This window comes from Ptychodera flava, chromosome 13 (assembly GCF_041260155.1).
Source record: "Ptychodera flava strain L36383 chromosome 13, AS_Pfla_20210202, whole genome shotgun sequence".
In the NCBI taxonomy this organism is placed as follows: Eukaryota; Metazoa; Hemichordata; class Enteropneusta; family Ptychoderidae; genus Ptychodera; species Ptychodera flava.
Genome location: NC_091940.1, coordinates 26,275,483 through 26,303,352, shown reverse-complemented (window position 1 = coordinate 26,303,352; position 27,870 = coordinate 26,275,483). Strand labels below are relative to the sequence as shown.

General features: G+C 38.5%; 4 protein-coding genes across 5 annotated transcripts in view; all 4 read right to left on the bottom strand.

Annotated features, from left to right (window-relative positions):
• Nucleotides 1-7,159, bottom strand: part of LOC139148532 (myosin-11-like) — a 40,888-nt gene extending 33,729 nt beyond the window's left edge. The window contains exons 1-7 of the mRNA XM_070720020.1: nucleotides 7,109-7,159; nucleotides 5,201-5,458; nucleotides 4,218-4,363; nucleotides 2,841-2,952; nucleotides 1,496-1,648; nucleotides 964-1,089; nucleotides 306-431 (exon numbers count right to left, since the gene is read on the bottom strand). Coding sequence (XP_070576121.1) covers nucleotides 306-431; nucleotides 964-1,089; nucleotides 1,496-1,648; nucleotides 2,841-2,952; nucleotides 4,218-4,363; nucleotides 5,201-5,458; nucleotides 7,109-7,159 — 972 coding nt within the window. The remainder of the gene's footprint in view (nucleotides 1-305; nucleotides 432-963; nucleotides 1,090-1,495; nucleotides 1,649-2,840; nucleotides 2,953-4,217; nucleotides 4,364-5,200; nucleotides 5,459-7,108) is intronic.
• LOC139148011 (retrograde protein of 51 kDa-like) overlaps nucleotides 1-26,101 on the bottom strand; it is a 119,981-nt gene extending 93,880 nt beyond the window's left edge. Inside the window, exons 1-11 of one of the 2 annotated variants that reach the window (XR_011555850.1) lie at nucleotides 25,929-26,101; nucleotides 24,931-25,213; nucleotides 21,132-21,281; nucleotides 20,569-20,756; nucleotides 19,466-19,747; nucleotides 18,881-19,066; nucleotides 18,444-18,569; nucleotides 15,807-16,021; nucleotides 14,731-14,858; nucleotides 14,255-14,390; nucleotides 13,134-13,564 (exon numbers count right to left, since the gene is read on the bottom strand). Coding sequence is in view for 1 of the 2 variants with exons in the window: in XM_070719267.1 (XP_070575368.1) it covers nucleotides 13,528-13,564; nucleotides 14,255-14,390; nucleotides 14,731-14,858; nucleotides 15,807-16,021; nucleotides 18,444-18,569; nucleotides 18,881-18,961 (723 nt within the window). In the remaining variant the exon portion in view is untranslated. Of the gene's footprint in view, nucleotides 1-11,865; nucleotides 13,565-14,254; nucleotides 14,391-14,730; nucleotides 14,859-15,806; nucleotides 16,022-18,443; nucleotides 18,570-18,880; nucleotides 19,067-19,465; nucleotides 19,748-20,568; nucleotides 20,757-21,131; nucleotides 21,282-24,930; nucleotides 25,214-25,928 lie in introns of those variants that run through there. The other variant, XM_070719267.1, reaches the window with a different exon arrangement.
• Nucleotides 1-27,870, bottom strand: part of LOC139148009 (uncharacterized) — a 497,920-nt gene that overhangs the window by 337,600 nt on the left and 132,450 nt on the right. The gene's annotated exons all lie outside the window — the stretch shown is intronic.
• LOC139148530 (cytotardin-like) lies at nucleotides 19,075-21,268 on the bottom strand. The gene is made up of 4 exons (XM_070720019.1): nucleotides 21,137-21,268; nucleotides 20,569-20,756; nucleotides 19,466-19,736; nucleotides 19,075-19,143 (listed from the first exon to the last, which is right to left on the bottom strand). The coding sequence occupies exons 1-4, from the start codon at nucleotides 21,266-21,268 to the stop codon at nucleotides 19,075-19,077; spliced, it is 660 nt and encodes a 219-aa protein (XP_070576120.1).

The following is a 27,870-nucleotide window of genomic DNA, read 5'->3' as shown; positions in this document are numbered from 1 at the left end:
TTTTCACAAAAAATTAGCTGATGTATAGTTATGTATGTACAGTGTTTGCGTGCGTGCGTGCGTGTGTGTGTGTGTGTGTGTGTGTGTGTGTTGTGTGTGTGTGTGTGTGCGCGCGCGCGCGTGTGGATGTGTGTTTGTGTGTGTTTGTGAATATTTTGGGTGTCTGAATTTTATCATTGCTACATCAGGAAATATAATATACATTTCTAACTTAGAATCATAATGGTACGTTCAGCTTTCCTTCGATGGCTACACTCGACAGCGAATAAATAAATTGAGATAAAAAATTCAAAAAGCGACCTTGCCTCGATTCTCAAGGAAGAAATTAGTTCCTCCTTCTTCCCCATTTCAGCTTTGAGTAAGCACTTTTCCATTCTCTCCTTCCTCAGCTCCTCAGAATATTCAGCGATCTTCTCCTGTAATTCCTTCATCTGTACATGACATAAATGCTCATTTAGTGGCAAGAAAATAAATAAATGAATAAATAAATAAATAAATAAATAAATAAATAAATAAATAAATAAGTAAGTTAAATACACAAACACACACATATAATGAATAAATTTAATAAAAATAAAAAATTGTTTTAATACGCAACAGACAATATATATGACCAATTCTCTCACTTAAAATCAAACATAATCTATTAAGATGATTGTTCCAACTTAAATTTTCATCAAGAATTACATCAAGAATTATCATACTCCGAGAAAAAGTTCCAAGTGAAAAAAATATGAGGCTTTTGCGTATGAGTTTTAGGCTGTTTAGTAGTTTCGCTATGAATCACCATGTACTTAAAAACCGAGCGACGAGTGACAGTACATGTAGGATCGTCTGATCGTATTCGAATTGATGATATTCTTTCAGTTCACACTGGATTTCAATAGAAAGCTTACAAGAACTGTATCCTCCTCTAAAGTTACCAAAACACAAAAATATGAAAAATGATCAAAGACACCTTACCTGAAATTTCAAGCAGGTAATTTTCCCCTCGTAATCTTCGTTAATACTAGTCAGTCTTCTTACCTTCTCTGTTATTTCCGTCTTCTCCTTCGAAAGCTTTTCGATCTCAATTTGTAGCTCACTCAACTGTGCATGAAGATCAAATGCAACACCATACGATGGACCTTGAACTTCTGACAAAAAATGTTTGTAGCATTCTGAGCAACTTTCCGTGGCATTTGGCAAAAATTGATGCCTTCACTACCTAAATGGTTACCATGGAAAGATGCGCATCAAAACGGATACCAAATTTGTTTATTTCGACCCAAATACGTCTTTGCTGACATTTTCGTGAAAGTCGGACCTATTCTTATTCGGAATATGAACATCATTTAATTCTTTATTCAATTATCTTATTACAATCTCGTGCCAGGCCCAGAGTTGGCCCTGGGCCCAAGTGTGAACTAGCAACTGACACTTTTGCAGGCATCAGTGCGCTCGTGTTAGATCCACACTCAGGCCCCCGCACGTTGGTAGTTCAAACTGTACTCACATTTTTTCTGTATCTTGACTCAACCATGCATTTGTACTGCCGCATGCGAATTTCAAAGTCGTCCTGGCATGTAAACATTTGGTATTTGTTCTGCTCTACCGTTCTGGCGCCCATGTTGCACTTTTCAAAACGCCGTTTAAACTGGACATGTTCCTAGAAGAAAACGAGAAATCATAAGTAGGTTACTGTAGAAAAAACTACTCGTTTTCTCGTTTGGTTTGTATATAGAGAGGTTGTGTTGGATGGAGTACAGTGGTGTATCATGTTGGTATTAGAAAGTGTGTTGACTGAAAGAGCCATTTATACAAGGCAGGGCGACTCCTTCCTCTTATAGTATACACCGGAAAATTACGTCGGGTAAAGTTGCCCGACAGTAGTCGGGAGACAACGTCATCTATACTAAAGATGACCTAGTGATCAAGTTAGTCAAAGTAGTTATACTGAGAAGGGATGGTACATTCAGCAAAGTATAACTCTGTCGTGAAAGACATGTACAATCGACATTGAAGTCTAACTGTACATGTTGTGGAGTGACCTCATGCCATGATGGTGAACTAGTCTATTGTGAGGCCATGATGGTGAACTACTCTACGGAAAGGTTAACATGTCTCTGATTTGAGAGGGCAAGGTTTCCTGTTGTATATGACTGATATGACTGTCTCCCGACATCATGCTTTGCAGTCGTCATCATGCAATGATGTATATGTTACCATATGAGCACAATTTGTACTCCAGAGTCACAAGGTCTAGGTTTGTCTTTTAAGGTAGGGTGCGCCTTTGGGACAGAAATTCGGACTCGAATTTTCACAATACTTTTCTGATCTACCACTTGTAGGGGTTCATTGTAAAGCTCTTGGCGAAAGAAAACTTTTCATCGTCTTAGTTTTTCGAAAATCGAAAGTTTATTTTTCTCCATAGAGTTAACACAGTGTGGCGGCCATTTTTGAGTTTCAAATATCGGTAAATCCTGGGTAATTTCTTTTTCTAGTAGTGAAATGTGAACTGTTACACTAATTTTCATTCTTGATTTTGAAAGAGAATTGTTGAAATATTCCTTTCGGCAAGTTTTAGCAAAAGTTTAAGCCTTTCACCTTCGAGGCACATACTCCCTTAATACATCTTCAAAACAAGAGCTTTGCTTCACAGATATGCAAGATATGGTAATTCTTCGGCATCTTACATATTTAAGTCAACGTACATCGGGGTGAGCTGAACCTTGGTGGCTTAGATTACTTGGGTTGTTTCTGTGGCCAAGGCCTGCAAAATTCATATGACTCGTAGACATTTGAAAAAATGGTAAACATGGTAATTTCGAGATACGAAATACCCGAATAACTTTTAATACCTTATTCTGGGCGTCAAGTTTAGCACAGCGAGTTTCCAGAGAGGTGATTTTTTTCATGTATTTTTCCATCGTGTTTTCGTATTCATCGCACTTGCTCTGCAGAGTTGAACATCTAAATGGAGAACCAATAACACAAGAATCAAGGACCTCACCAATATTAGTGTCAGACTCACATTCACCTCAGACAAATATCTCTGCGACGATTCCGAAAGTATAGTCAATCATGTCGTTGGGGGCGCCTCTGGAAGCATCGAGCAAATCCAGTGGCATGTACGTCAGTGACAGGTTAAATCAACTGGCATTCTGAACAAATGACATAGTTAGCATTGAAATGCTCCTGCGTCAATCGCTTAATGTAACCACTCGATTAACTACATCATTTGCTTTCAATCACACAGTGTAAAGGTTCCACAATATCGCCCTAACCCTATTTGTGCAACGGTTTTAGTCTTCAAACAAAATTACATTCCTTTCAATGTGCTTATTATTTTTTGAAGGTATAATGGCAGATGGTAGATTTACAAGGAAATTAATATTGTAGACACTCGTACTCATATCACTTTCAACCCAAACAAAGTAAGCAGAGTTAGCCAATGAAATTATTTCGTATCAGTCTACTGTAAGTTCCAGAAAGAAGCTAACTTGCAACGCATACTGGCCAAACACAGATACAGCAATGTCGCACTCTGTACAGAAATAGATTTTAGCCAATGTATATCACATGCAAATGGTTTAACTTGCTGCCTGTGAGATAGCGTCTCAGTCATATGGCCGAAGGGCTCTGCTGCAAACATTAAGTACAGGTTATTTTGACATAACGTCAGGCACTTGGGTGCACTAAGTCACTAAAGTGTACATAAACAGATGTCATCAACAAGATTTGAGACAATTACTTTCGTACCTATTGTTCTACATGCATTTGGAACGAAGAGAAATATGCTAAAACAACTTTTGTAACCAAAAGCGCGGAATCAAGCTAGGAAGAGCATAATGTATACGAGAAGTGGAAAGGACTTGACCTTTGTCCCGATTTTGCTTATTCTTTCCCTACGGACGGGTTCATTCACTTCCCGTCTCTCAGTCAAGGCCACCAGAAAAAATAATTCTGTCCAAATCCCATAAACCATTTCGGCAACGATCATCCGAGATGCATATACTTCTTTAATCTTTGATACTTCCAGCAAAAGATCAAACTATTGTCTGGATGAACACTCTCGTACCTGTTTAGACAACTGCCTGAGAACATGTCAGTAAATAGCTTTAACGACAATACACCCGGGTTTTGAAAAAAGTAGTGGCGTTCTCAACTTCATATAGGTTTTCTGTCAATCCTCCTTTTCATATCCAATCAGTTTCTCTCAAGTCACACTCTCTTACCTTTTCTGAAGGCAGAATTCAACTTCGGAACTTTGCTCTTTTTCCAGACGATGTCTCTCCTTTATCCTTTCCAATTCCTTTTCGTAAATTTCTCTGATTTCCGTCTCTAACTTTTCAATATGTTCCACGAAGCAGGAAGAATCAGTCTGCAGAAAGGTTCATATTCAAAGAAATTAAAAATCTTCCTATCTGTCTTTTGGCATAGCTCGTCCGAATTTTGCCGAGTTATTCAAAGTTAGAGGTCGATTAAAAGGAAACCTGGTCTAATATATGTTTTACAGGTATAAAACTTTACTAAACTGTAGCTGTACATGACGAGGATCATCTTTTTGTTATTTTACCAATTCTACATACTGTGATGAATCACCAAACCCAAATGAACGAAACCAAAAGTACATTCGAACTTTGTTATAAAGAACATTACTCAACAAGGCTGGTAATCTACATAACTGCCAATTAAACTTGTGATTCTATCCATTTGTCCACGTGTCTCTTTTTCGTTCGACCGTGACGTCAGTCGGCCCCCTTAACCGTCCTCCCACCTATTATCTTCCATCTCATTTTCATAACCTCCCTTTACTCAGTCCATCCAACATGGCACTCCGTCCGCCTGTTATTAAGGCCACCGTCACTATTTGTACACCAACAAAAATCTGCGAACAACGAACCTCTTCGCCCCTTTTTAATTACTTGCCTACTTACAATTCTGACGAGCAATCGCGTAATTAGTCTTCATGATGTCCACCAATTGGTCACATATGTTACACACTAAGATTTCCAGGCATTATTGGAGAAAAGGGTACGGTAAGACAATCTCAAAATGACAACTACTCTGCCTGATTTCGCCTATCAACCATGCATCAGGGTAACGCGTATCATAAATATTTGCTCCGTTTGATCAAATTGCCATATTAAAGTCATTGCATGGCATCATACCATGGTATCAGACCTGGTGTCTCCAAAGTTTGTCATATGAACCTCACCTGTACGCAATTTTCATTCTTCATCGCATGAACCTTTTCAATATAGCCAACAAGCTTCTCGCGGAGGCAGCGTAGCTTGGCTTTCTCCTGCTGGCGAATTGCGTCACCACACGGCCATGAACAGAAGTCCGCCCGGTCCTCAAGCGGGCACTCGACGTAGCACGGAACAGAACACATTTGCGTAGCGTCAATTACTCTTTCAATGGGATTCCCTGCAGTATTAGCGATGCTGTGACCGCCTTGAAAGTGCTGATTCTCCTGGAAGAAGTTGTTGCAAGATATAGACATAAATACATAAAGAAAAATTGAGAATGCAGTCATTTCCAATTGAACACGCCTTTGTCTGGATTACAACTGTCCGATGTGAAAGGTGCTTGAAAGAAACTTGGCTAATGAACGAGCAGGTTACCAGTATTTTAGTTTTCATTGTTAAAATTCAAAGAAAAGTAACAGGCTGGAAACACGCACCTTGAAATGTGACGTGAAGCAATGTCTTCAGTGGTATGACAAATTACAACGTTTGCGTAATAGCATAAAATATCTTAAAGGACCCTGTTTTGGGTTTGAATTCACACAAGTACAGCAAAGTAAATGTCTTCTTGTTGTCTCTGCCTGTGTGTATTTGTTTGACATCCAAAAAACTACGAAATTTGGTAAGCAGAGAAACAATTTTGGAATCTCTAGAAATGGTTTTATTTTGATGTCCATGCCTCGCATGATAATGCTTTTGAAGGAAAAGAAGCCTACATGCCGATACACTGCCTGAAACCTTAGTCACAGCTAAGTCCCTACAACCGCAAGTCGTTCATTCTCGAGAGCTAGAGCATAATTTCCGCTGCGCTGACCAACGCAAAAACCAACCTCGTTGTGGGTAGCACCAAGCTGTTGCCGCAAAGGGGCGCGTAGTTACCACAATGCAGTCGTTCCGAGGGACTGTATCACAGCCATATATTGACATATTAAAAATTGACAAACACAATTGACGGACAAAGTACAAAACGTGTACGATTCTCCCCTATTCTTATGTCTGTTCAGAGGTCAGTTACAAGAGACTTTGAATGTGACGTCGATAATTGTCGATAATAAATGACCAGGCAGTTAATTATAAAAGAGTTCTCCTGTCACTATGTGTGGAGGAACTGTGCTATACGTTTAATAGTACATCGCAAGATGTTAAAGGGCAATGCTCAATACCACAGTCTTCTTTTTTGTAAAGATTCATTCAAATTCAGCAATTTGTTGATCAAAGATTTAATATTGGCAGATTTTACTTTTAGCGTGACAGACAAGCAGTCATAAGTTTGGTGAAAAAAGTGTAAATTTTTGGAAATGTGTGCTGATCATATATAACTGATCATATATAAATAATAAACTCCACTCTGGCTAGGTCACATTTCCCGAAATTTTCACCTCTCACCCTTAAAATACCAGAAAACAAAGGAAAAATTTGTTTGGCAATTGTCCTTACATTTAGAATAAGAGTTACTGTAATTTTGGTTATCATGTTTTAATCACTTTTGAGTACAAGTCTTTCAATCCTGCTACTTAAGAATGAGATTAGTGTTACGATGCCCCATATTTATTTTTGTAAGCTTGGTCGAGAGAGGTACAATAGCTTGGCTCAAGAGCTTCATAATACGTCATCACCTGTTGTGTTCCAAGATTCTATGCAGATTATATATAGTGGACATTTTTATGTTACTACCGACAAGGTGTTGACCGAATATATGTAGAAGCGTTCTCAGAGTGCGCAGGAGAGACTGAAAGGAGCCCGTCTGTCTGATCTGAGAGATTGCTGCACCACTGACAATATAGAAAACTACAGTTGACGGAAGCAACGCAGGTATTGCACGACACAGTCAACGATACATTTCTTCAATGTGGACAGAAGGTAGAGGAAAACGTTACTCTCAACGTCATGAAGTTGCTGACTGTGTACTGAATCCATCGCATTGCCATGTCGTACTAAAGACCGGACTGTTGAGTTTGAAACCACGCTTCGCGGACTTTTGTGAAAACTGACTAGTTTAGAATAATGCTCGAAGCTCTCGACCAAGCAGAGTAACTTTTGTATATTTTTTTAATTATTTGTGAGTATCTTAGTTTCTATTAAATAATTTTGTGTATTTTTGAATTCCATAATGCGGTTTGTGTCTTCACTGTGAGAGTGTGGTAATTTCTATCATTACAATTGATAATGCAAGATGAAATTTTGTTTTTAGTTCCAAACAAGATATTGAATTTAGTAGCGTCAAGGTTTTTGGCTAAATTAATTTTTTTATTATCTATACCATAATTGAGTGTTTTACCCAAAATATGTACTACTGCATCCGTCAAGTAAAATAATGCTGCTATACTGAGTATTACAGTTTTACTGGTATTAGGCTCTCTGCTCTTAAAAAAATATACAGTATGGGAGGGACTTCATGTTCTCTTTGATCTTAAAAAATATTGCTTTTCAAAGGGTGCGCCACTACGATTGATAGATTTTAATTATCCTCTTGTGATAAGCTCAACAAGACGAGGCATGTTTGTAGGTGTTTTTATCAGCAGTGCGTTGCCACCGGTTAAGCTAATCATTAATTTGCCTTGCGTTGTGTCGAAAAGTACTTATATACAGCGACGGCGAGCTAGCCTGCAATCTGTTAAGCGTTCAGTCCAAGATTATACCGATTATAGTCTTATACGGAATAAAACAATTTTAAAAATCCTGTAAACATCTCATAACGCTCTGCATATCAACTTATGCCATACTTTTATTTATTTTTGTAGTGTGCACACTTGCTTTTCTGAAATGGGATTCAGAAGATTGTATGACAATTATACTTTCAGATCATAATGCCCCAATATTTTTACCAACAGGCTGAGAGAAGCTATAACTGTAGTAGAATATCGGTTCCAAAATGCCTCTTTTGGTCTGAAGAGCGAGATCATAATATGAAGTTGATTGAGGTCCGTACACAAAGAACGGTGCATGAAAACAACATTAGTCGAGATAAGTTTACATGAGCCTTCTTGCGTAAGTAGTCTTTTAAGATATCTTATTATTCTGGTTTATGTCTGAGTGACAACTAGAGAAACAGCGCACTTTTAGTTCACAGATAGATCAAGTTCTCTGAGCATAAGTGTAGATTCTGATTTCTGTTGGGTCGACTGTTGTATGTGCACCACCGCGTTGCCATCACAACGATAACAATACACTTCACACTTATTTACACCGAGTCAAAAAGTCAAACACTGGACGTGAGAACGCGTAAGAGGAAGTTTACCGAAAAAATAAGATAAGGGAGCTTTCAGTTATTACGAGGGCGTGGGAAGGAGAAAGGCAGGGTGGGCCATCATGTACTGTGTTACCCTCCCCCTTTCAAGTTTCTTTAAAACCTGACCAACCCCTCTGTTCCAAATTTGAAAGATTGGAATGAGTGTGTGTGACCTCGCCAGAACAGCTTGGCCCCAGAGACTCCCATTCGTACCCTACATGTATGATCACACTCATTTATTTGTGCCTCTGTCATGCTATAATTCTTTTGAATTTGACCTTTGTTTTCTATATTTATGACATAATAGGTCTTGTTCGTAATAAAGAGTTACTACTCGTATAATCAGATATACTCGTATAATCAGTCAGTAGTGTGTACGTATGCCCCTTGGTCTCCCATGTCTAGTAAATGGACTGATAGATTAATATGGAATTCTAATGTCACATTTGTTGTACCATGTTTAGAAGGGCCGTGGTTGTACACATATCCACTTTTAACCTGCCAACTCGAATCAATATAAATGCACAGATAACACCCGCTCATGTATTTTGGGTTTCGCTCATCTAGTTTTCGCTGAGTCATCACAGTCTAAATTCGATCTTTGGGGGAAAAGAATAAAGATGTATTGAACACCTGCCATTAAGTCTGGCAAATATACCGTTAAAACATGATTTTATATTATTCTTTTTTTGGTCAAACTTTAATGTTAATCGATTCAGCAAAAACTAAATACATGAGTGGGTGTTAGATGCAGCTAATTTAGTCTTGGAAAAATTTTTAATATATCACCCAATAGGCTCCCATGAATAGTGGACTGACATTTTTAGTGAATTCAAAGATCATATTTGTTATATACATGTGCAATTCTCAAAAAAACCAACCTACTCTAGTCAAATACATTCATGTCAATTATCAAGCATATATGAGTGCACAGATATACCAAGATATATATATATATATATATATATATATATATATATATATATATATATATATATATATATATATATATATATATATATATATATATATATATATATATATATATATATATATTATATATATATTACATTAGCATATGTAGTTCCGGTTCAACAACTAAACATCAATGTGCCTTATGTTATTGACTAGTAGAGTTTAGCAATCAGACATAGTGTACATTACAGTTTGGCCTACAAAGCTGTGCGCATTCAATACCAAACGGTAGTCTTAACTGCCATCGAAAACCATTCAAACATTTGGCTTTGTTATCTCAGTACATCAACATAAAAGGATTCATCATGACAAATGTGGTAGGTTCCTCCATTACGATAATTTAAATAAGAAAAAAGTCAAATTTTGACCAGACAGAATTTGACTAGGTAAACTGAGAGTTTACGTTCAAACATGGACGCTTTTGACTTCAGGGTGAGATCTTAATATTGAAGTTGATTGATGTCCTTAAAATCATGAGGAACGATGCATGAAAACATTTACTTACTTCAAGATAGATTTGCACGAGCCTTCCTGGGCGAGTCCGTGCTTTGATCTATCCTAGTATCTCGGTTTCATACCAGAGTTACAACAAGAGTAGCATCGCCTAGATCACAGATACATCAAGTACTGGGATCATATGTGTATAGATGGTGATGGTTTTTTGATCAACCGTTGTGTTTGCACGTTGTCATCACAACAGTAAACATTACACATCATATGATCATACGCGTTTACACGAAGTATAACATTAACCACTGGGCGTGACGGCATGTACTGGGAACGAGATAAAAGTCTGAAACGTAACTACAGTCTGTCACAGTGGACAAATTTAACAGTTGAAAACAAGTAGCTCAGCTCGGCATGTCAACACTAACTGACATCGATAGTTAATCTTTTCTTTCACTGAAGCTGTGCTCCAAACGCGGAAGAGTGTTTTAGATCAATAACGACGAAATTGTCTTTTGAGTGTTATCATCACTCTTTCAATCACCACCGCTCTGAAATGCATAGTTTGTAAACAAACAAGTGCAAAAATAATGTTTATTTTTTGTCCAAAAGATGAAAAAGTGCAAATACACCGGACCGGAAGAGTTATCCCTAGTATTTCTGATTTAAATTTGGAGCCTCTTCGCTGATGCGGACTAATGTGGAGAAAGTCGTTCGTGCAAGCGTTTTGGCTGTTCGGTTGATCTTTATGCGGAGAGAAGCTGGGGAAAAGCAGTGGGTGGATGGATGGATGGATGGATGGATGGATGGATGGATGGATGGATGGATGAATGAATGAATGAATGAATGAATAGACTATCCGGAACACGTAAGGCCTACGCAACTGATCGTTCTTAACAGCTTAGTGAATACATCGCGAAATAAAACTGTCTCAGGTACCTTAGAGTTGCTTTGAGGGTTCGGTGAAGGACTCCGCGTCACCCGTCGGTCGATAGGGCGCTTGGACTGACCGGTAATCACCCACTAATAGTGACAGTATCAGTAAATAAACACTGGAGTTGTGTGCATTGTCTTACTGTTAAGTTAAGCATCCTCTATGTCCTGTATAAGGAATTGTCAACATGTAAAATTGACGGAGTAGTAGTAGCAGAATCGTATGTTATCTTTCTTTTTGTACAGAACGCCCTAATATGTCAAAAAACTCTCAGGATTTTCGGTCGGCGCTGTTTTTTTTGGGGGAAAAACTTACTCAAATCATAGTGAGATCGTTGACTACCTAATTTCTTACGTACAATAAAGTACTAATTTTCACGTGCAAAACAACTGCCAACATACAGATGTTGAAGGTTGCTTTGCCCTTTGACCTAACTTATGAATAATGGTTTTCTACCATGACAGGTGGTTTGATAAGGATTTTATAAATAAGATAAAATAACAATTTATTGATTTCATGGGGAAATAAAAGATGCTCCTTCACGACGAAAAGTATTCGGCCAGCAGTCTATACTTAGTTGCAGTTATGTCACTGATGTCGGTGAAGGGAATAAAGTGTTATTTGTATTGTATAGGGCGATGGCCTGGATTCTCCAAAGCACACAAACCAAAATTGGACCAATCGGGTTGTGGGTCATAGTTAAGTAATATGGTAATAAATAACTACGTGCACGCCTTCCGTACAGTAGGTACAAAAGTTCCGTGTTGCGTTGTAACCTAAACAGCACAGTCTGTCTGCTGTGATATGCAAATACAAATACAAATGCACAGATGAAGTGTACAAACGTACTAGGCACAGATTAAAAAATCGAATATCCAAAGACGAGAAATCCAATTTTAACAATTGAGAGAGAGAGAGAGAGAGAGAGAGAGAGAGAGAGAGAGAGAGAGAGAGAGAGAGAGAGAGAGAGAGAGAGAGGAGGGGCAGAAACATATACAGACGGGGAACCTTGTTAAAATTTGGAGTATAGGGATGTAAGATTGCTGAATATGATACAGAGTATTTCAGGAAATAATTTATTAGCCTTGTGTTAAGCTTGATGCAAATTATACAGAACTGTCATTCATTGTCATCATGAGCAATCCACATTAAATTTTCCATTGAAATGATAACAAGTGACACACGTTCATCACAGTTTCATAAGAAATTTAAGTCATGACACCCCCATGAGTGCAGTTATGAACACCTATTACCTGGTTATGGAGGCTATAGCGCCCTTTTGTCACCCCGAGGGTCTGTGCAATACCAACAATTCTGAAATACATAATTTCGTTATTCTCCATACGATTTCCTGAGGCCCTAGGACGAGGGGTATAGCGATGTGCTTCTGCCACGGTTACGCACGGCCCCTCGGGATAACAAACAGGCACTTTAGCTTGACTAGACCAGGTTATATGTCTTCTATAACACATGCTGGTGCTGTTCCATGAAATTATCTTTAATGTGCCCTGATGTAGGGCCAGTGTGCACTGCAACAATACATTGTGAGAATTAACTGGGTTATTTCCCTCAAAAAGAAGCGAAGATTACCTTTAAGTTAGCATACCAAAAAAACATTTTTGTTGCACTTGAATCCTTGTTGTCAATGAGCTTTTCAAGTTCCAGAGGCTCGTCCTTCAATCCGGGTGCTCCTCAGGCTCTGATCACCCGTACCGCCATTGTTTCAAAGCTGCAGACGACATTAAGCGTATGGTCACGTGACTGGACACTCTTTCCAAAGACAATTTCCCAAGAAACTACCCCCGACGCCACTTCTTTCGAGCCAATGGGGTCAAGTGTATCCATTTTCTAGTCACGTGATGTTATCTCACGAATCCGACACGGATTAAGAATGCGGCGTGTTAAAAATCACGCCTACTTTTTTGATACAGTATGTATGAACGAGACATGAAAATTTCGATACTGTATAATAATTTCGGCCGGAAGGAAGATGTACAAAAATAAGTTTGGAAAAACTAAAACTTTCAGAGACGATGTCGGTGTCAGAAGGTCATGGAAAGTGTCGATGGGTTAAAATGTTAAAAAAAATTAATGTACATTGTAAAATTCTGTGCAACTATTCATGCCAGCCATGGCCAAGAAAACATCGAAATATCCTCAGATGATAAGATTAATTTTAAATCCTAATTTTCCCGCTTACGATAAAATGTTACCATTATCACTTGGCAACATATATGCACATCATATGGTATAATTCATTATTACATTTAGTGGTCATAAAAAACTATCCTGTATTTTAAATACAGGGGTCGGAAGCCATGATCGGCGCAAGGCATTCTGGGACGTAGACTTCCATATATTGCTCTTTCTGCGCGAGGATTTTAAAAGAAATTGTTCCAGCAAAGGATATGTATATTTCTAAAACGCTTTCGAGAAAGTTAACTAAGATAAATTTATCATTCAGTTCCTACATATTTGAATATCATGCTACATTCTGCATAACGTATTAAATACTCTGAGTACGTACATGATACAAAATTTTTGGCTTGCTGATCCAGATTATCAAAGCATGTTCTAATATAACTGAAAAAACCTGTAAATGTTTTAAGTTCTTTCTCTCCATCTATATCGTATATTGCCCCGTACGTTCTTCAAGGTTTGTTTTCTTCGGAAAGGTTGCATGTCTTACTACAACAAATATTTACACTTTATTATTTTTTACAGAGGAATAATTTGCGAGGAAACACCCTGCAAGAAATAAAAGGGAAATGATTATATATCGTATTCGAACTTGAACATCAGCAGTTTAGGGAGCGGTGAATTTCCAGCTTGAAATAGCATATCTGCGCGTACATGCGTTACGGCCCTCTGGCGTTGATTAGGCATGATGTTGTTCGTATGTGTCATCTTTACCTGACCCGTTTGTAATGTTTGTATCCATCTTCCTTTTAATTTTTTGTCTTTGCTTCTATTCTACTCTGTTCATGGTCGTAGCCTGAACGGCTAATTATTATTTTGAAAATTGTGATTGAACGTTAAATGCAGCCACCGTATGCATGTTATTCACAACGTATGAATGTTTTCCTCACAAAACCAATCTTCTTTTGAAACTGCCTTTATGTAATATTATGTGCCATTCTCTTTCTTTGCGTCTATCTGTCTGTCTGTCTGTCTGTCTGTCTGTTACGACGTCCAGCGCCTTATCTTGTCTGTAAGTGCATGTGTCTTGCTTTGTATTTCTATGATCGATGTTCTTGCTGTGCACGACCAGCTGCACAGGGTTCTTTGGAACGGACGCGTCTCTAAGAACCGAGTGGTCGACAGCATTGGAAATTAGAAAGAAACAAAACGGTTTGCCGGGACTGTACCAAATCGATCTTGTGCGTCGTCACTACCACTGTCGTCATTGTACTTAACCGCTTTGGTATGGATATTTACCTCATCACTTGTAACCATAGCTTGTACGGTAGATTGTCTTGCTGGAAATCCGAGGGAACAAGCTGCTGTTTTTCGTTCTCTCGTCTTTGCGAATCCTTGACCAGGGTAGAGTAATAATCCTTGTCGAGTCTTCCGACTATAAAAAATAAAAAAATAAATGAATCAGCCAGATTCACATAAACACGAAAACTATAATTTCTCGCTAAATGTTTCCATCTCGGTCGCGAAAGTCATCTTTATGCTAGAACGAAAATATAGTTACATGTATCCCGTCCCACATTCACTATAGGGAATGTATTAGTAACACTAAATACAAGTTTTGTTTTTCTTGTCGAGGTCACTCTTAACTCCGGGAATTTTCTTCATAAACTGTTGCTTATTATCACTGAAGGACTTATTCAGTTCAATTCTTGTAGAAACGACAGATGAGAGACAAGAAAGTCAACGTTCTCTTCAGACATGCTCTGCTCACTTACCGGACGATGTGAGGCTGGTTGACAAGCCGGTAGTGTTCATGTACTTGCCGGGGCTTGTTCTGCCTCCGTATGCTGGTGTTCGTGACATTGCGAAGGTGTTTGGTGATGCTGCTGTCGGCTTGGTCATCCTGTGAAGTCAACACTTTTTTAAACCATAGTACCACTTTAAGGTTTATAGCGCAATGAAATATGTCAATATAGTGTTAACCCTTTGAGCACCAAAGTCAATTTTTGTCTCCTTTAGAAACTACACTCCAGTCAATATTTGCAGATTTTTGTCAAAATTTTGATAACAAACTGTAGCCAATGAAATGTGATAACCATTTGATCCAAAATTATCAAAACAATTTCGAAAATTCATAAATATCGGAAAAAAATGTTGCACTAAATGTTTGGTGGCGACAATTACAGCACTCAAAGGGTTTAATGTTTCGACAAAGCTGTGCTTACGAGCACCCTCATTCTTGCGATAAAAGGAATGCATATTAAAGATGACGTCGGATTATCAGTAAAAAATGAGTCATGAATATGTATGAGTATGTATCATTCACTCTATTGCTATGTTACGTATACGGATACTCAGCGCCATGAGACCAAGTTGTACCAGACTTTGTCGAAATAACAGCACGATACAGGATGTGACCACCCACACATTATACCATATAAATTGATAATTATGGTGGAATGCGCCTTAGGAGCTGATATTAGAACTCAAATTTTTACCATACTTTTCTGGTATATCGATGATGAGGGCTCACTTTGACACTTGAAATCTTCACCGTATTATTTTTGTGACAAAAATATTCATAGAATTAACACAGGGATTGCGGCCACGCTTGAATCTTAAGTTTCGTTCAGTGAAGGAAAGTTGTTTCTCTGGTACCGAATTTGCGCGGTAACCACCCCACAATTTTTTCTTCTTAATTTTGAAAGCGAATGGGTGAAAGTTTAGTTTAGCAAAGTTTAAAGCAACAGTGGAGATCTTTAAGTTTCAAGGCGCGTATTACTGTAGTAATTGAAAGAATTTCCAAACGGATGATTGACTTCATGATGCAGTGACGTTTTTGACCACTCACTTATTTTCCGCGTCTTCGACAAGCACTTTCAGCGACTCGATCTCGGCCCTTATCGGTGGTTCTCTACCGTTGTCCTCCTGTTGGAGCTTGGCGATGAGTTTGTTCTGGAGGTCATTGATTTTGTCTTCGAGTGCCCGTATGTGAACAGAGGACTTCTGTCGTTCCTGGGCCAGCAGATCAGCCAGCTTGCTGTTGTCATTTTCCAGAGCTTGTATCTAGGTTTAAAGTGATGAAGATACATTGCAGAGATCATGAAAATACTGCTGGTAGGTTTTGGCCTATTACATTACTAGGGAAGGAGGATGTTAGGGACTGGACATAAATTACAGGGGGGGGCGGTGTTTTTCGAAACACCGCTGCGTCAAAAATAATGACCCTTCAAAAGTTCATGCACAAAAATTAGTGACCCTCCCCTTATCCGTGCATGAAAATAAGTGACCCTCCCCTGTTACTCAATACCCCCCAAACAAACCCGCAATGCGTTCAAGACCTCCTTCTGACTTGCTATACTTTTGAAGTCCCCCTCCAAAAAGGAAGGCAAAATGCGACCAATATAACGCTTTGTCCAAAAAATATCAAATCATATGTGTGTTATAATTCATGTAAATGTACTTTGCTTGAAGTGGCAGATAAAAAGCGCATGCATGTACAAAAAATGTAATTCTTAGATTTCATCGATAATGTCGATTCACTATGCATGGCAGGCCTATAATGAAACTATGAATATTTTTTCCCAATACAAAACTAGGTAAATCTGTGCATTTATGTACACCTAATTATTAGTATTAATGTCCATGACTAGACTACAGTGGTTTCAAGTCAATGGTTGTGCAAGAAATTTGTTTTTGGAATTTCACTGAAATGTCCATTCACTATGCATGGCAGCATATGATGAAACTATGAATATTTTTATTCCAATACAAAACTAGTTAAATCTGTGCATTTATGTATACCTTATTATCAGTATTAATGTTCAAGATTAGACAACAGTGCTTTCAAGTCAATGGTTGTGCAAGAAATTTGATTTTGGAATTTCACTTAAATGTCCATTCATTACGCATGGCAACCTATGATGAAACTATGAATATTTGTTTTCCACTACAAAACTAGTAGATCTGTGCATTTATAATTAGACTAGAGTGATTTCAAGTCCATGGTTGTGCAAGAAATTTGATTTTGGAATTTCACCGAAATGTTGATTCACTATACATTGTAGGCTAAGAGGAAACTACAAATAACTCATAGGTTATCTGATCCTAAATTGTTATTCAAAAGTTGTTCGACCTGAAGCTTCCAGGTGTTATTGATGACATTTTGCACTATTCTGAATAGTTTGTATTCTGTCAATGTCCTCAAAAAATGAAAAATATACATACAGCTTCATGAACATTTGACACCGACCTATACCCAATGTATTGTCAATGGGAGAATGATATCAAATAAGTGATCTCCCAAATTGTTATTTAAAGCGTCATTATAGGGGACAGTTTATATGTACAATAGAGGAGTTGGATAAGTAGAAATCATGACAACTTAAATCAATGTGGCTGCTTGGATCATCAATACATTGCTTATTATACCCTTACACTTGCGCCCGAAGGGCGCGCCGAAAATGGAAATGACAGAAAATGAAAGTGCCAGGAGGTATGTTTTCTTTTTTCAGTATTCCATATTCTTTAATACGTGCACATGCAATTTCAGCTTTGATGCATAAAAAAGGTGACCCTCCCCCATAGGCTTGCACAAAATTTTATGACCCTTCAAAAATGCTTGCGCGAAAAATGGCGACCCACCCCCAAAAAACACCGCCCCCCCTGTAATTTGTGTCCAGTCCCTTACACGAATAATTCATAACAAAGAGACACAAAACACTAACTTATCATCACACGATTGCAACTTTCAAGGATAATCGTGCTACTGCCGTTGAGGGCGTATGCTGATATTCTCTCATATCTTTTCTGCCGAATAAAAAATCACAGAAGTTGTTGACCCCACTTCATTATGTATGACCGGTTGAACTCCCGTACAAATAACCTTCTCTTATTTCCAATCATGTTGACACGCTCTTCTGTTATCAGGTATCAGAGTCTCCTTGATAAAACATACGAACGATCTCTGACAATCGAAAGATCATTAAAGATACAATGGATTAACTTTTGAGAATATTTTCACTAGTTTTGTTTTAGATAATAATCACATCTTCTTTTTCTTCTTCTTCATCTTCTCCCTAATGTATGTTGAAACACAAAGTACTGGCTATGCAAATAAAACACATTATCTAAAAATACAATGTTACTGTCAACAAAAGGGCTCTAGTAAGGATTTTTATTTGTAACTTTTGAAGGGGAAGAAGACAGTCACTGTAATGTACAAATAGAGCAAAGGCAATAAACAAAGATATCAACAAGTTCTAGTAGGTGGCGCTAACGTTGATAAAGCAACTGAAAAGTGCACGCGATACAGTGGAATCGCATCAATGGAAAGCAGCGAGCTCTTTTACATGTAATAGTGAAATAGCTTAAGTTGTCACAGTTTGCCAGAAGTTAAACTTCCCCAACTGTAAACTACTGGATGCGCCTAGTGTACATCTACAGACAGTGAAAGTCAAAGGCATTCATAATTTACACTTCGACTCACCTTATTTTTAAGAGCGAGGTTTTCGCGCCTTTCATCTTCAAGAGCTGCTGCAAGCTTCTTGTTTTCCTCTGCCAGTTTAGCAACGTTGGAGGCGTCCTTTCCCATTTGGTTTTTCAGATCATTCAACTGTACAAAGTGGAAGAGATACCAAAAATATGACGATAACATCACCTTTAAGGTGAGAGGAACAGATGCGGTATCGGTTTATTTAGCATGATTTACCTGCTATTCTCGTTGAGTTTGTTTAATTTTTGCCAGTAATCTTCCTACAGATGCGTCATCCCGTCGTCTCTTTCTCATTGTCTGTCAGCGCAGACTTAAGTATCCGTGACTGTGGATATGCTTATCTTATCTTCCACGGCTCCCCAACCCTATCTCTCATATAAAAAGTTAAGGTCGATAGAAAACCATCATATACGGCATCCTGACAAACTTACATTCTTGGCGTAGTCAGCTTGAGACTCCTGTTTGTACTTTTCGAGTTCAGCGGCAGCTGCGTTGCGCACTCTGGCCAGCATTTCCGGCAGGTTGCTCTCTTTCTGGGCACTCTCTCTCAACCTGGCCTCCAGCTGCAATATTTGCTTCCCCTTGTCATCGAGGCGGCTCTTTAATTCTGCGATTTCCTGACGTGTTAGAACGATTCACAAGAAGTTATTCGCAACACAGACACTCTCTCGTTCTTGTTGCAATCACGGTCAGGCTATTGGCGACGAAGAGAAGGGGATAAGTGATTGTGATTTTTAAAGTTGTGTGTCGGAAAATTAAATTCTTATTTTTCACAGAAAATACATTTGAAAGTCTTTCTTATAAATCACATTGAAATACATGGTCATTCCTTTTCACGCCGACAAGATTTAAGTTAACTGTAATGCGAAAAAGACTTTGAAAACAGGCGAATATAATCTTTAGTGATGGAGATTGCTATCAGCAATTATCTTTATTGTTCCGACGCTTGGCTCACCACTTCATTACTGGAACAGTCACACAAGATGAATTTAAAAGGTTATTTTCTGAGCTCTTACCTCATCACGCAGTTTCTTTTCGAAGTCAGACTTCTTCTGAAGGTTTACCAGGGCCTCCTGCGCGTTGGCCAGGGCTTTGTTGTCCTTGTCAGATTTCCCGGCAACATCCTGGTAGTTTCGTTTCAGTGCTTCGTTCTCCTTCTTAGCGTTGTCCAACTGTCTCGCCAGGTCGTTGTTAGCCGCCGCCGCCTGGTTCAGGGCCTGGTCTTTGTTTGCCAGCTGCTGTCTCAGTCTGGCAATTTCATCTTGGAGCGCTCGGTGTTTTGTTGCTCTGCGTTCAGTCTGCGGACAGTTAGGTGAAGTCGTCAAAAGTACATTATTTCATGGTCAATATCAAAACAACGGTAATTCCATAGAGAGACAAGAATCACATTATGAAAACTGACGGTTTCATCCTTTGTCCGACGGTCGTAATAACACTACAGCTTGAAATCCGGAAAGTGAAGTTTTGTAAACATCGGAGAAGTCAATATATCTGCGTTACTTTTTGGTCTGAAGTGATAGGTTACATCTGTCAAATATTTCTCCTATATGATATAGTTTAGCAGGTTTTTTTGCGGTTTTAGCCTTCATGTCTGTCTGTCTGTCTGTCTGTCTGTCTGTCTGTCTGTCTGTCTGTCTGTCTGTCTGTCTGTCTGTCTGTCTGTCTGTCTGTCTGTCTGTCTGCATGCATGCATGCATGCATGCATGCATGCATGTATGTATGTATGTATGTATGTATGTATGTATGTATGTATGTATGTATGTATGTATGTATGTATGTATGTATGAATGTATGTATGTATGTATGTATGTATGTATGTATGTATGTATGTATGTATGTATTATGTATCTATGAATCTATGTATGTATGTATCTATGTACCCATTCGTGTACTTCATTGCTCGTTTGGTGGAGGAATGGTGTGGATTGCATTAGTGAATTAGTGGGTTTAAAGATGTATGCAGACAGCTAGGCAGCTAGCTCTAGCTAGCTAGCTAGATAGATAGATAGATAGATAGATTGATAAAATGATTGATTAATTGATTGATTGATTGATTGATTCGGCCGACTATTTTTACTATAACTTTGTCTGGCATTACAGCTAGCACGTGGCCCATTACCTTTGCTGTAGTTCTGCAACCGCGGCAGCAAGCTTCTTCAACTCCGCATCATTCTTCTGTTTCTCAATGGCCACTGCTTGCACCCCATCTCTCCTCAATTTCTCAAGTTCTTGCTCGTACAGATTCTTGATGACGCCGATTTCGTTTTCCAAGTTTTTGATTGCATTCAGGAGGGAAGACGAATCAACCTAAAACAACACAAATGATTAAAGAATGTATGTATGTATGTATGTATGTATGTATGTATGTATGTATGTATGTATGTATGTATGTATGTATGTATGTATGTATGAGATGAATATACTCATGTACACAACTATTTGAGTATGTAAACACATACGTATATATGTATACACAGTTATTTTTCTCTCTATATATAATATGTGTGTATGTGTGTGTGTGTTCATACCTAAACGTGTACACAAAAAATAATATTAATGATTGTTTAATGTCTTTATCATTAAATCTATTTGGTTTTACAACTCAAGCTCGATAACTGGATCAACCAAGGATTCTCTTTTTCCAGGGTCAGTGGATAAATCAAGATCGGCATGGATTCTCACCTGACTGCTTGTTTTCTGGCGTCTTCAACCTTTTTGATGTAGTCACCGAACCTTTGATTTAGAACTTGCAGTTCGCTCTTCTCCTGATTTCTTGACATCGGAGCTGGGGGACTTGGATAGGACGAGTAGCCGCTCATTGTAACGATTTATCTACCGTGTCGGAAAAAACATGTGAGTTTAAAATAAATCATGCACTTTTGGGCATGCTTTTATGGACAGTATCTGTAAGTTTTGATGATTTCTTTTTACTTTTTTGTTATATATGTCAACTACAGTTTCTTGTTCTACTTCCAAAAGCATGTTTGAACAGCCATTTTTGTCAACACGGCGTTTCTCACAGAGTCCGTGTCATTGTTTATATTTGAATTGTAAGTCTTGACTAAAATTCTTGTCAACAATAACAATGCAGTTTACACGTGTACAGGCTGAGTTGACAAGTTGAATATTGTGTAGGTCAACATGCTTTTGGTAGTAGAACATCAAACTGAAGTTGACATTGAACACGATGTGTGATATCATCAAAGGTTACAGCTACCGTGTCGTTAAGTTTTCCGTCAAGTTCTCACTTGTAAATGTTCCGGGTTTTTTTTTTTTTTTAACGAAAACAGTAAGAAATGCTACATACGTAGGACTCTTTTGAAGTAAATTGTTTAAGTTATCGCCGTCTTGATATTGTATTTTTTTTTAAGTTTTCCCCACAAAGTTCACGCGGCAAAGAGGCCATTTTAAATTTCTGTGAACGACAACACGACAAAGGTTAAATGTTTCCTTAGAAAAGTTCAAGCAAAGGTTTAAAACTCTGTCTTTGGAAGCACGTGTTTTCTTACGTTCATCTGACCTATCCGAGGGCAAAACTGACAGCGTCCTTTTTAAGCGTCTTCAAATGTTTTATTGTGAATGTAAACTTCTGACCCTTATTCTATGCAAGCCGTCGATAAAATTGTTTGGACTCACTGACAGTCGTTGCCTGTTTTTCTTTATGTCATCTTCGCTTTAATTGTGTTCATTGGGCGTAGTCTTTTCAATTGAATGGCTTTTATGGAACGAGCGATTGGTTTTTTCGCCTTTATCGTTAATGTAAGTTGCACCTGGTTCTATTTCAGTTGTTGCCAAGGCGCTAAGCAATCACTTCTCTAGGGACGGTCACCCTGTCTTGATCTTACCGAAGGAGATAAACAATCAATATAACCTATAACATCTCGAATCGCGACAACAATGATTTTAGATCCGTCGCACTCTAATGAATAAGCCGAATTTGTTTATTTCGTCTATGAATTGTCCAGCGTATATATTTCGGGTCGCGCCTGCGTCAAACACGTCGAAGTCCGAGGCAGCCGAGGTCGTGCGTAACGCCCCGTCTATTCATTTCACTGAGATCAAATTGGATGACTGTGCTATGTATTGAAAACATACACACGATAGAGACATTCGGAAGAACCATTTTGAAGCAACCAGTGCGCAGTTTTTGATTGTTTCACTGATTTGTGTTGAACACCAAGTTATACACAGGAGTATATGCCCTTTTACAGTCTCACAAATTTTTCATGTGAAAATTTCATGCAAAATATGTCCATCGCTGATAATCTATGTGTGGTAAAATATTATGGGTGACTTGATGAACCCTTCAGCTTTTTCCATTTAAATTTTGGATCCCTTGACTATATCGTAAGACTCCTTAAATTTCGGACAGAGAGAGAGAGAGAGAGAGAGAGAGAGAGAGAGAGAGAGAGAGAGAGAGAGAGAGAGAGAGGAGAGGGACAGATCTCATGTATATGGGAATTTATGTAACATATCTCTAACAGTGAATCATTGTGAAGAGGTTATTTGCCATCATGAGCGCAATGCCAGGCTGAACACCTAGACACGATGCAAACAATTTTAAACACCTGTCAACTGTATACAACGCGAATGAAAATACTAGTATAACAGGGTCCTTATTGGAAGTACAACACACACGAAAAGGTGAATCATAGACCCTTAAAAAAGAAAATCCCTCCGTTTTTAGGATCTTATGGGTGAACAGAGTACTTTACGACAGAAATTACCAAACCCCGCCGTTTCAGACAGCTGGAAAGTTTAGGCGGACTGCGAAAAGTTTACTCGAAATTGCTGCAATTATCCGTGCCTTCCGCTGAACTTGCTCGACTAAAAACAGAAAATTTTTTGTCCGTAAAAATACACAATCTATAGAATTGTGTCCCCCGCTTGTGAAAAACTTATTATCCATCTCTTAAAATCGTTGTTATTTCCCATACGTTGTGGCGAATATTCACGATGAGCGGTGAACACAGAACACTATTTTGGGATAATTGGATCTTGATATTTTTCAAATTTCTCAAAAGTCTTGGGTGCCCTATAGCTGAATGTCTCAATATTACAAATTACTCATAAAAACAAGAGTGTAACGTAAAAAGAAAAGCAGATTAGCTTACATTTGCAGATTTTAAAGACATTACTTTACCATCCAATTATCCCAAATTAGTTCCAATCGTGAAAACACTCAGTTAAACGACACCGGGGATTTTTGTGATGCTTTCTCTCTGACTGAAGTATGATGACACTTGGTCATTTTTACCCCTTTATTAATCATATTTCGAATCAATTAAACGTGAGATTGAGTAGTTTCGTATCTCTGACCATTTACAAGCCGGAATTTATGTTCCACTGCATGCGACATTCTAATCACATTTACTATGTTATTTTTTTCAGTAACAAAAATTCTACTGCATGTTTTTTTTTAAGGTTGACCGATTTTCTCTCTGTTGCTAGATGTAAAGATCAACAACACCGTAGATGCGGCGAACACATCCATCAAGTTACCTGTGGGATTGCGGGAACCACTCTCATTCATGATGTGACATTTGTGATCACTGGGGCCAGAGAGGGTGAATTTTCGTATTCCCTCGCTTTGAAAGATGCCCTCCGTGTCGACCTTCGCCATGGCAACGTGAGCGGTATAAGACGATAACTACAATACTGTTTCGCTTTTGATAATTTCCTTATAGACGAAGGCAGAATTTGCATTTAGACGTTTATTTCACTTTTACTTTAGATGAATTTTAAACGCGATTGCAGTGAAACTTATGATTCCGAACAGGCTTAGCTTGTAACGTTACAGCTGTAAATGAAAGGCACGTTAGTTTGTCAGCAGCCTGGATTTGCTCACAACAGCTTCAGTTGCAACACAATCTGAGTACGCATTATTCTAAGTCACGAACAGATTCTGTCAGATTGAAGGACACCAAACACCGTGAATATATACACGTATCAAATAAATCGATAAAAAAAGAGAAATTTCTTCAGCATCGATTTATTCTGACTATGTATGAAAACAACGTATCTCCGGAGCGTTCAGAGTCCGAATCACGGCGTCTACTGATGCTGGGGACAACATTAAACGAGTCGTGACTATGTATCGAGGTAAATGAGCGTATCAGACTGCACATAGGCCTCGAATTTCCATGATACGGCCATTTATCAGAATGTCCGGGGCTTTGTTCGCATCATTTTACGCAGGGATCGATTATACCGCAAACGTTACTGCTCAGCAGTTGAAACATATTAAGTAGTCTAATTCGATGATGAAGAATGCCTTTGGTTTTTGGTGATGCTGTCGCTAAGGTGACGCGGATAGTTGAGAGTAGAAACGCGAAACACTTTATATAACCACACTGGTGTCGAGCTGTGATGGAGATCACCAAGGAAACACGATTGATTCTACTCATCGTCGACGAAAGTCGGGACCTTCAGTGTGTTAATGTTCTACCTTTTGGTACGTTAAAAGAGGGGATTCACTCACCTGTGTTTCTGCACTCAAATCCTTTGAGATTGTAACCTACCAGACAGAAATAATTCACGGTAGTTTTAAGGTAATCTGGCAAGAAACAGCAATATCGAGTCCCTCAGAGCCGCGTCCCTATCGTGCAACAACGTGGATCTCTTTCACTGTCAATGGATCAGACTAGGCAGGGAGATCCGCCACATGTATACGCTGTGTGTTTGTTTAGGCGTTACCATGGATTGCGTTGCAGAGATACGATGCACAGGGCCTCGATTGACTCCTTAACACGGCAGAAAAGATTCTATATTGTGAAACAGACAATGCAAAATCTCTCATTACTAAATAGAAGTGGCCTTATTTTTTTAAATCTGGGCTGTAATTTTACAACATAAATTCAACAATCAACTGAACATCAAACTAATCATCGGAAACGATAGAATACTAGCAGCTACGTTGCCGTAGCGCCCCCTTCACTTTTTGTTTTTATCATACGTTTTCGTAAAATGTTTTTGCTTGCTCTTGTTAATCTAACGAACCCTTTTTCTGGGAATACCTAGGGCGAAATATTCAACCATTTATGATTTAATTTCTAATTTTCATTTTGTTTGATGATGTTTGCACTGGAAGATTCATATAATTATTGTTCTTGTACGATTTTATTTTCTTTGCGGGGATGTCGAAATATTTCGCTGACAACGCTTTGAATTCATATTCGTTTGGTTTGGTAACGTGTAGCTTCGAAAATTCGTAGTCTTGGGTCACAACTAATGCCCGAAGCGCGATAATCAGTATTTGTGTATGTAAAGCATATCAAATGAGCTTTGTTTCATTAGTCATATCTAGAATTAATCAATATGAAGGGAGAACATATGGATGTATCTCGGATTCTGCACTATATACCATTTTACTATCAAACTCATAGTCTTTTGTCAACAAGACGTGAAACTCTCCCACCGCTAGAGTGAGAACATCTTACTATCTATAAGCTGACCTTAAATGTACTTTTCAAAGCTTACCTATTTTTATGGTAACGCCCACTGAATTGAACAAATGTAAAAGTGTGATTGTTGAGTCGATGATTGCTGGGGCCGCGCAAGACGTCGATAAATCTGCAAAGAAAGGGTTGAAAAAAGATGAACGAAATAAACAGAAAGGTGCGGTACTTTCAAATATGGAGGAGAGGAGACACGAAGGGTCATCCATGTCATAGAGCAAAGTGCAGGCATGCTTTACTCGCTGTCAAGCCGCATAACCATTACGCAGGTATGCCTGGTTCTATGGGCGGGTGAATCAGAACATATATTGTCGTCTGCACAATAATAGATATCGTAAAACGTACTCTCTGCCTATCGGCGCTTGTTTTACGATCGGTAAGATTAAGTGAAACCATGAATTGAACAATTTCATGACAGGTTACCCTGTCTGGGATGTCATAGTTGTGTGTCGTGTCTCTTTGAATTTACCCACTTCAGTGTTCAACCAGAGTCCCTCCACTATGATTGTGACCGTCGTTTAAGGTAGTATGCGCCTCGAAAGTAAAAGATTTAAACTTTTACACAAACTTTTTCTCAATGAAACTTTCAGTCATGCTCTTACCAAATCAAGAATAAAAATAGGGGTCGCCATGCAAATTTTGGTACGAGAGAAACAAATTACCCGACATTTACTGATATTTGAAATTAAAAATGTCCGTCATCCCTGCGTTAACTCTACGGGAGAAAATAAAATTTTCGAAATTCGATTTTCGAAAAACTATGCCGTTTTCTGTGTCACCATTCTGTGAAAGTATATCCATTAAGCGTAAGTAAAGCTCTACTGCACGAATAAAATCATTTTGTAAAAGTGAAGCTCGCGATATCTGTAGATATTTAAGAGGATTGCAATATTCATGTACATGTATTGTGTGTGTACGTGCGCAAGAGTCTATCTGCTCGACTGTGTCAGACTATCTGTTTGACAGTGCGTCTCAGTCTAATGTGTCTGTGTATATAGGTATATATGCCATAGTTTGTACCCTACTTTGTATATGGAAAAAATATACATAGTATATAACCGACATAAAACTGATTTTGTAATTACTGAATTGGAGATGTATTCTAGACAAGAGAAAATTCTCTTGTTGGTACTTCTCACAACTTTAATGGTTTTGATATTTTGGAACACGGGCTTGCTGAATGTTGGTTATTGAAACCGTGGACAACAAACAATTGGCTATAGCTAATATGTGACGTATGAATACACTACCAACGTACTAATGACTTATAACGTCCGCTACAATTGGTTGAACGTATATACCCAAGTATGGGAGCGCCAATCTGCTGGATGTATAGAAAATTAAGGTAAAAGGGTGAACGTATGAAACGGCTTTGCCCTGTGAATAAGATCAATAATATTCGACGCCTCAGAGCATACGGTCAAATAACCAGCATCGACCAATAGATACACCTTTGACGTTCAACGTCCAAGTTTGATACATGCTTTAGTTCTATTTTTACCAAAAAACTTCTTACGCACAGCCTCTCAGGCTGCTCTAGTGAGTGAATCCCGATTCACAAGTTTGAAATTTAGTCATTAAATACAAAGAGTATCTAGCAATTGTCAAAGACCCTTTAATAAACCGTAAAACGTCATACTGTATGGGGTTGACGGTCCGGAGGGCAAAATTGTGTCATACCGTCCTTTTTTCTGCGAAGCCCACATTGAAACACGAAATGCCTGTGCCGATAACCCATCGTCAAATCCGCGCGGCTATAGTTAGGTCGGCGTAGTTATCTCTAACCATGGACGTAATCAACGTGAGAGGGTCAGGCTCTAATAAAATCCCACGATGGCTAGCGAAGTTGTGGACACCCCTTCACCTTCTATACTGACGCACCAACGATTTGGGTATCATTTATACGAGACCAGAAAAAATTATAAGGTGGTGTTATTCAAGTTTATTGATTTCCTTGTTTATTT

Coding starts and splice junctions, on each gene's coding strand:
- LOC139148530 (XM_070720019.1), bottom strand. CDS start 21,268: ATGAGCGGCTACTCGTCCTATCCAAGTCCCCCAGCTCCGATGTCAAGA. Junction 20,757..21,136: donor AAGACGCCAGAAAACAAGCA/GTCAGGTGAGAA, acceptor GTGTTGTTTTAG/GTTGATTCGTCTTCCCTCCT. Junction 19,144..19,465: donor AAAAGAAACTGCGTGATGAG/GTAAGAGCTCAG, acceptor CGTCGCCAATAG/CCTGACCGTGATTGCAACAA.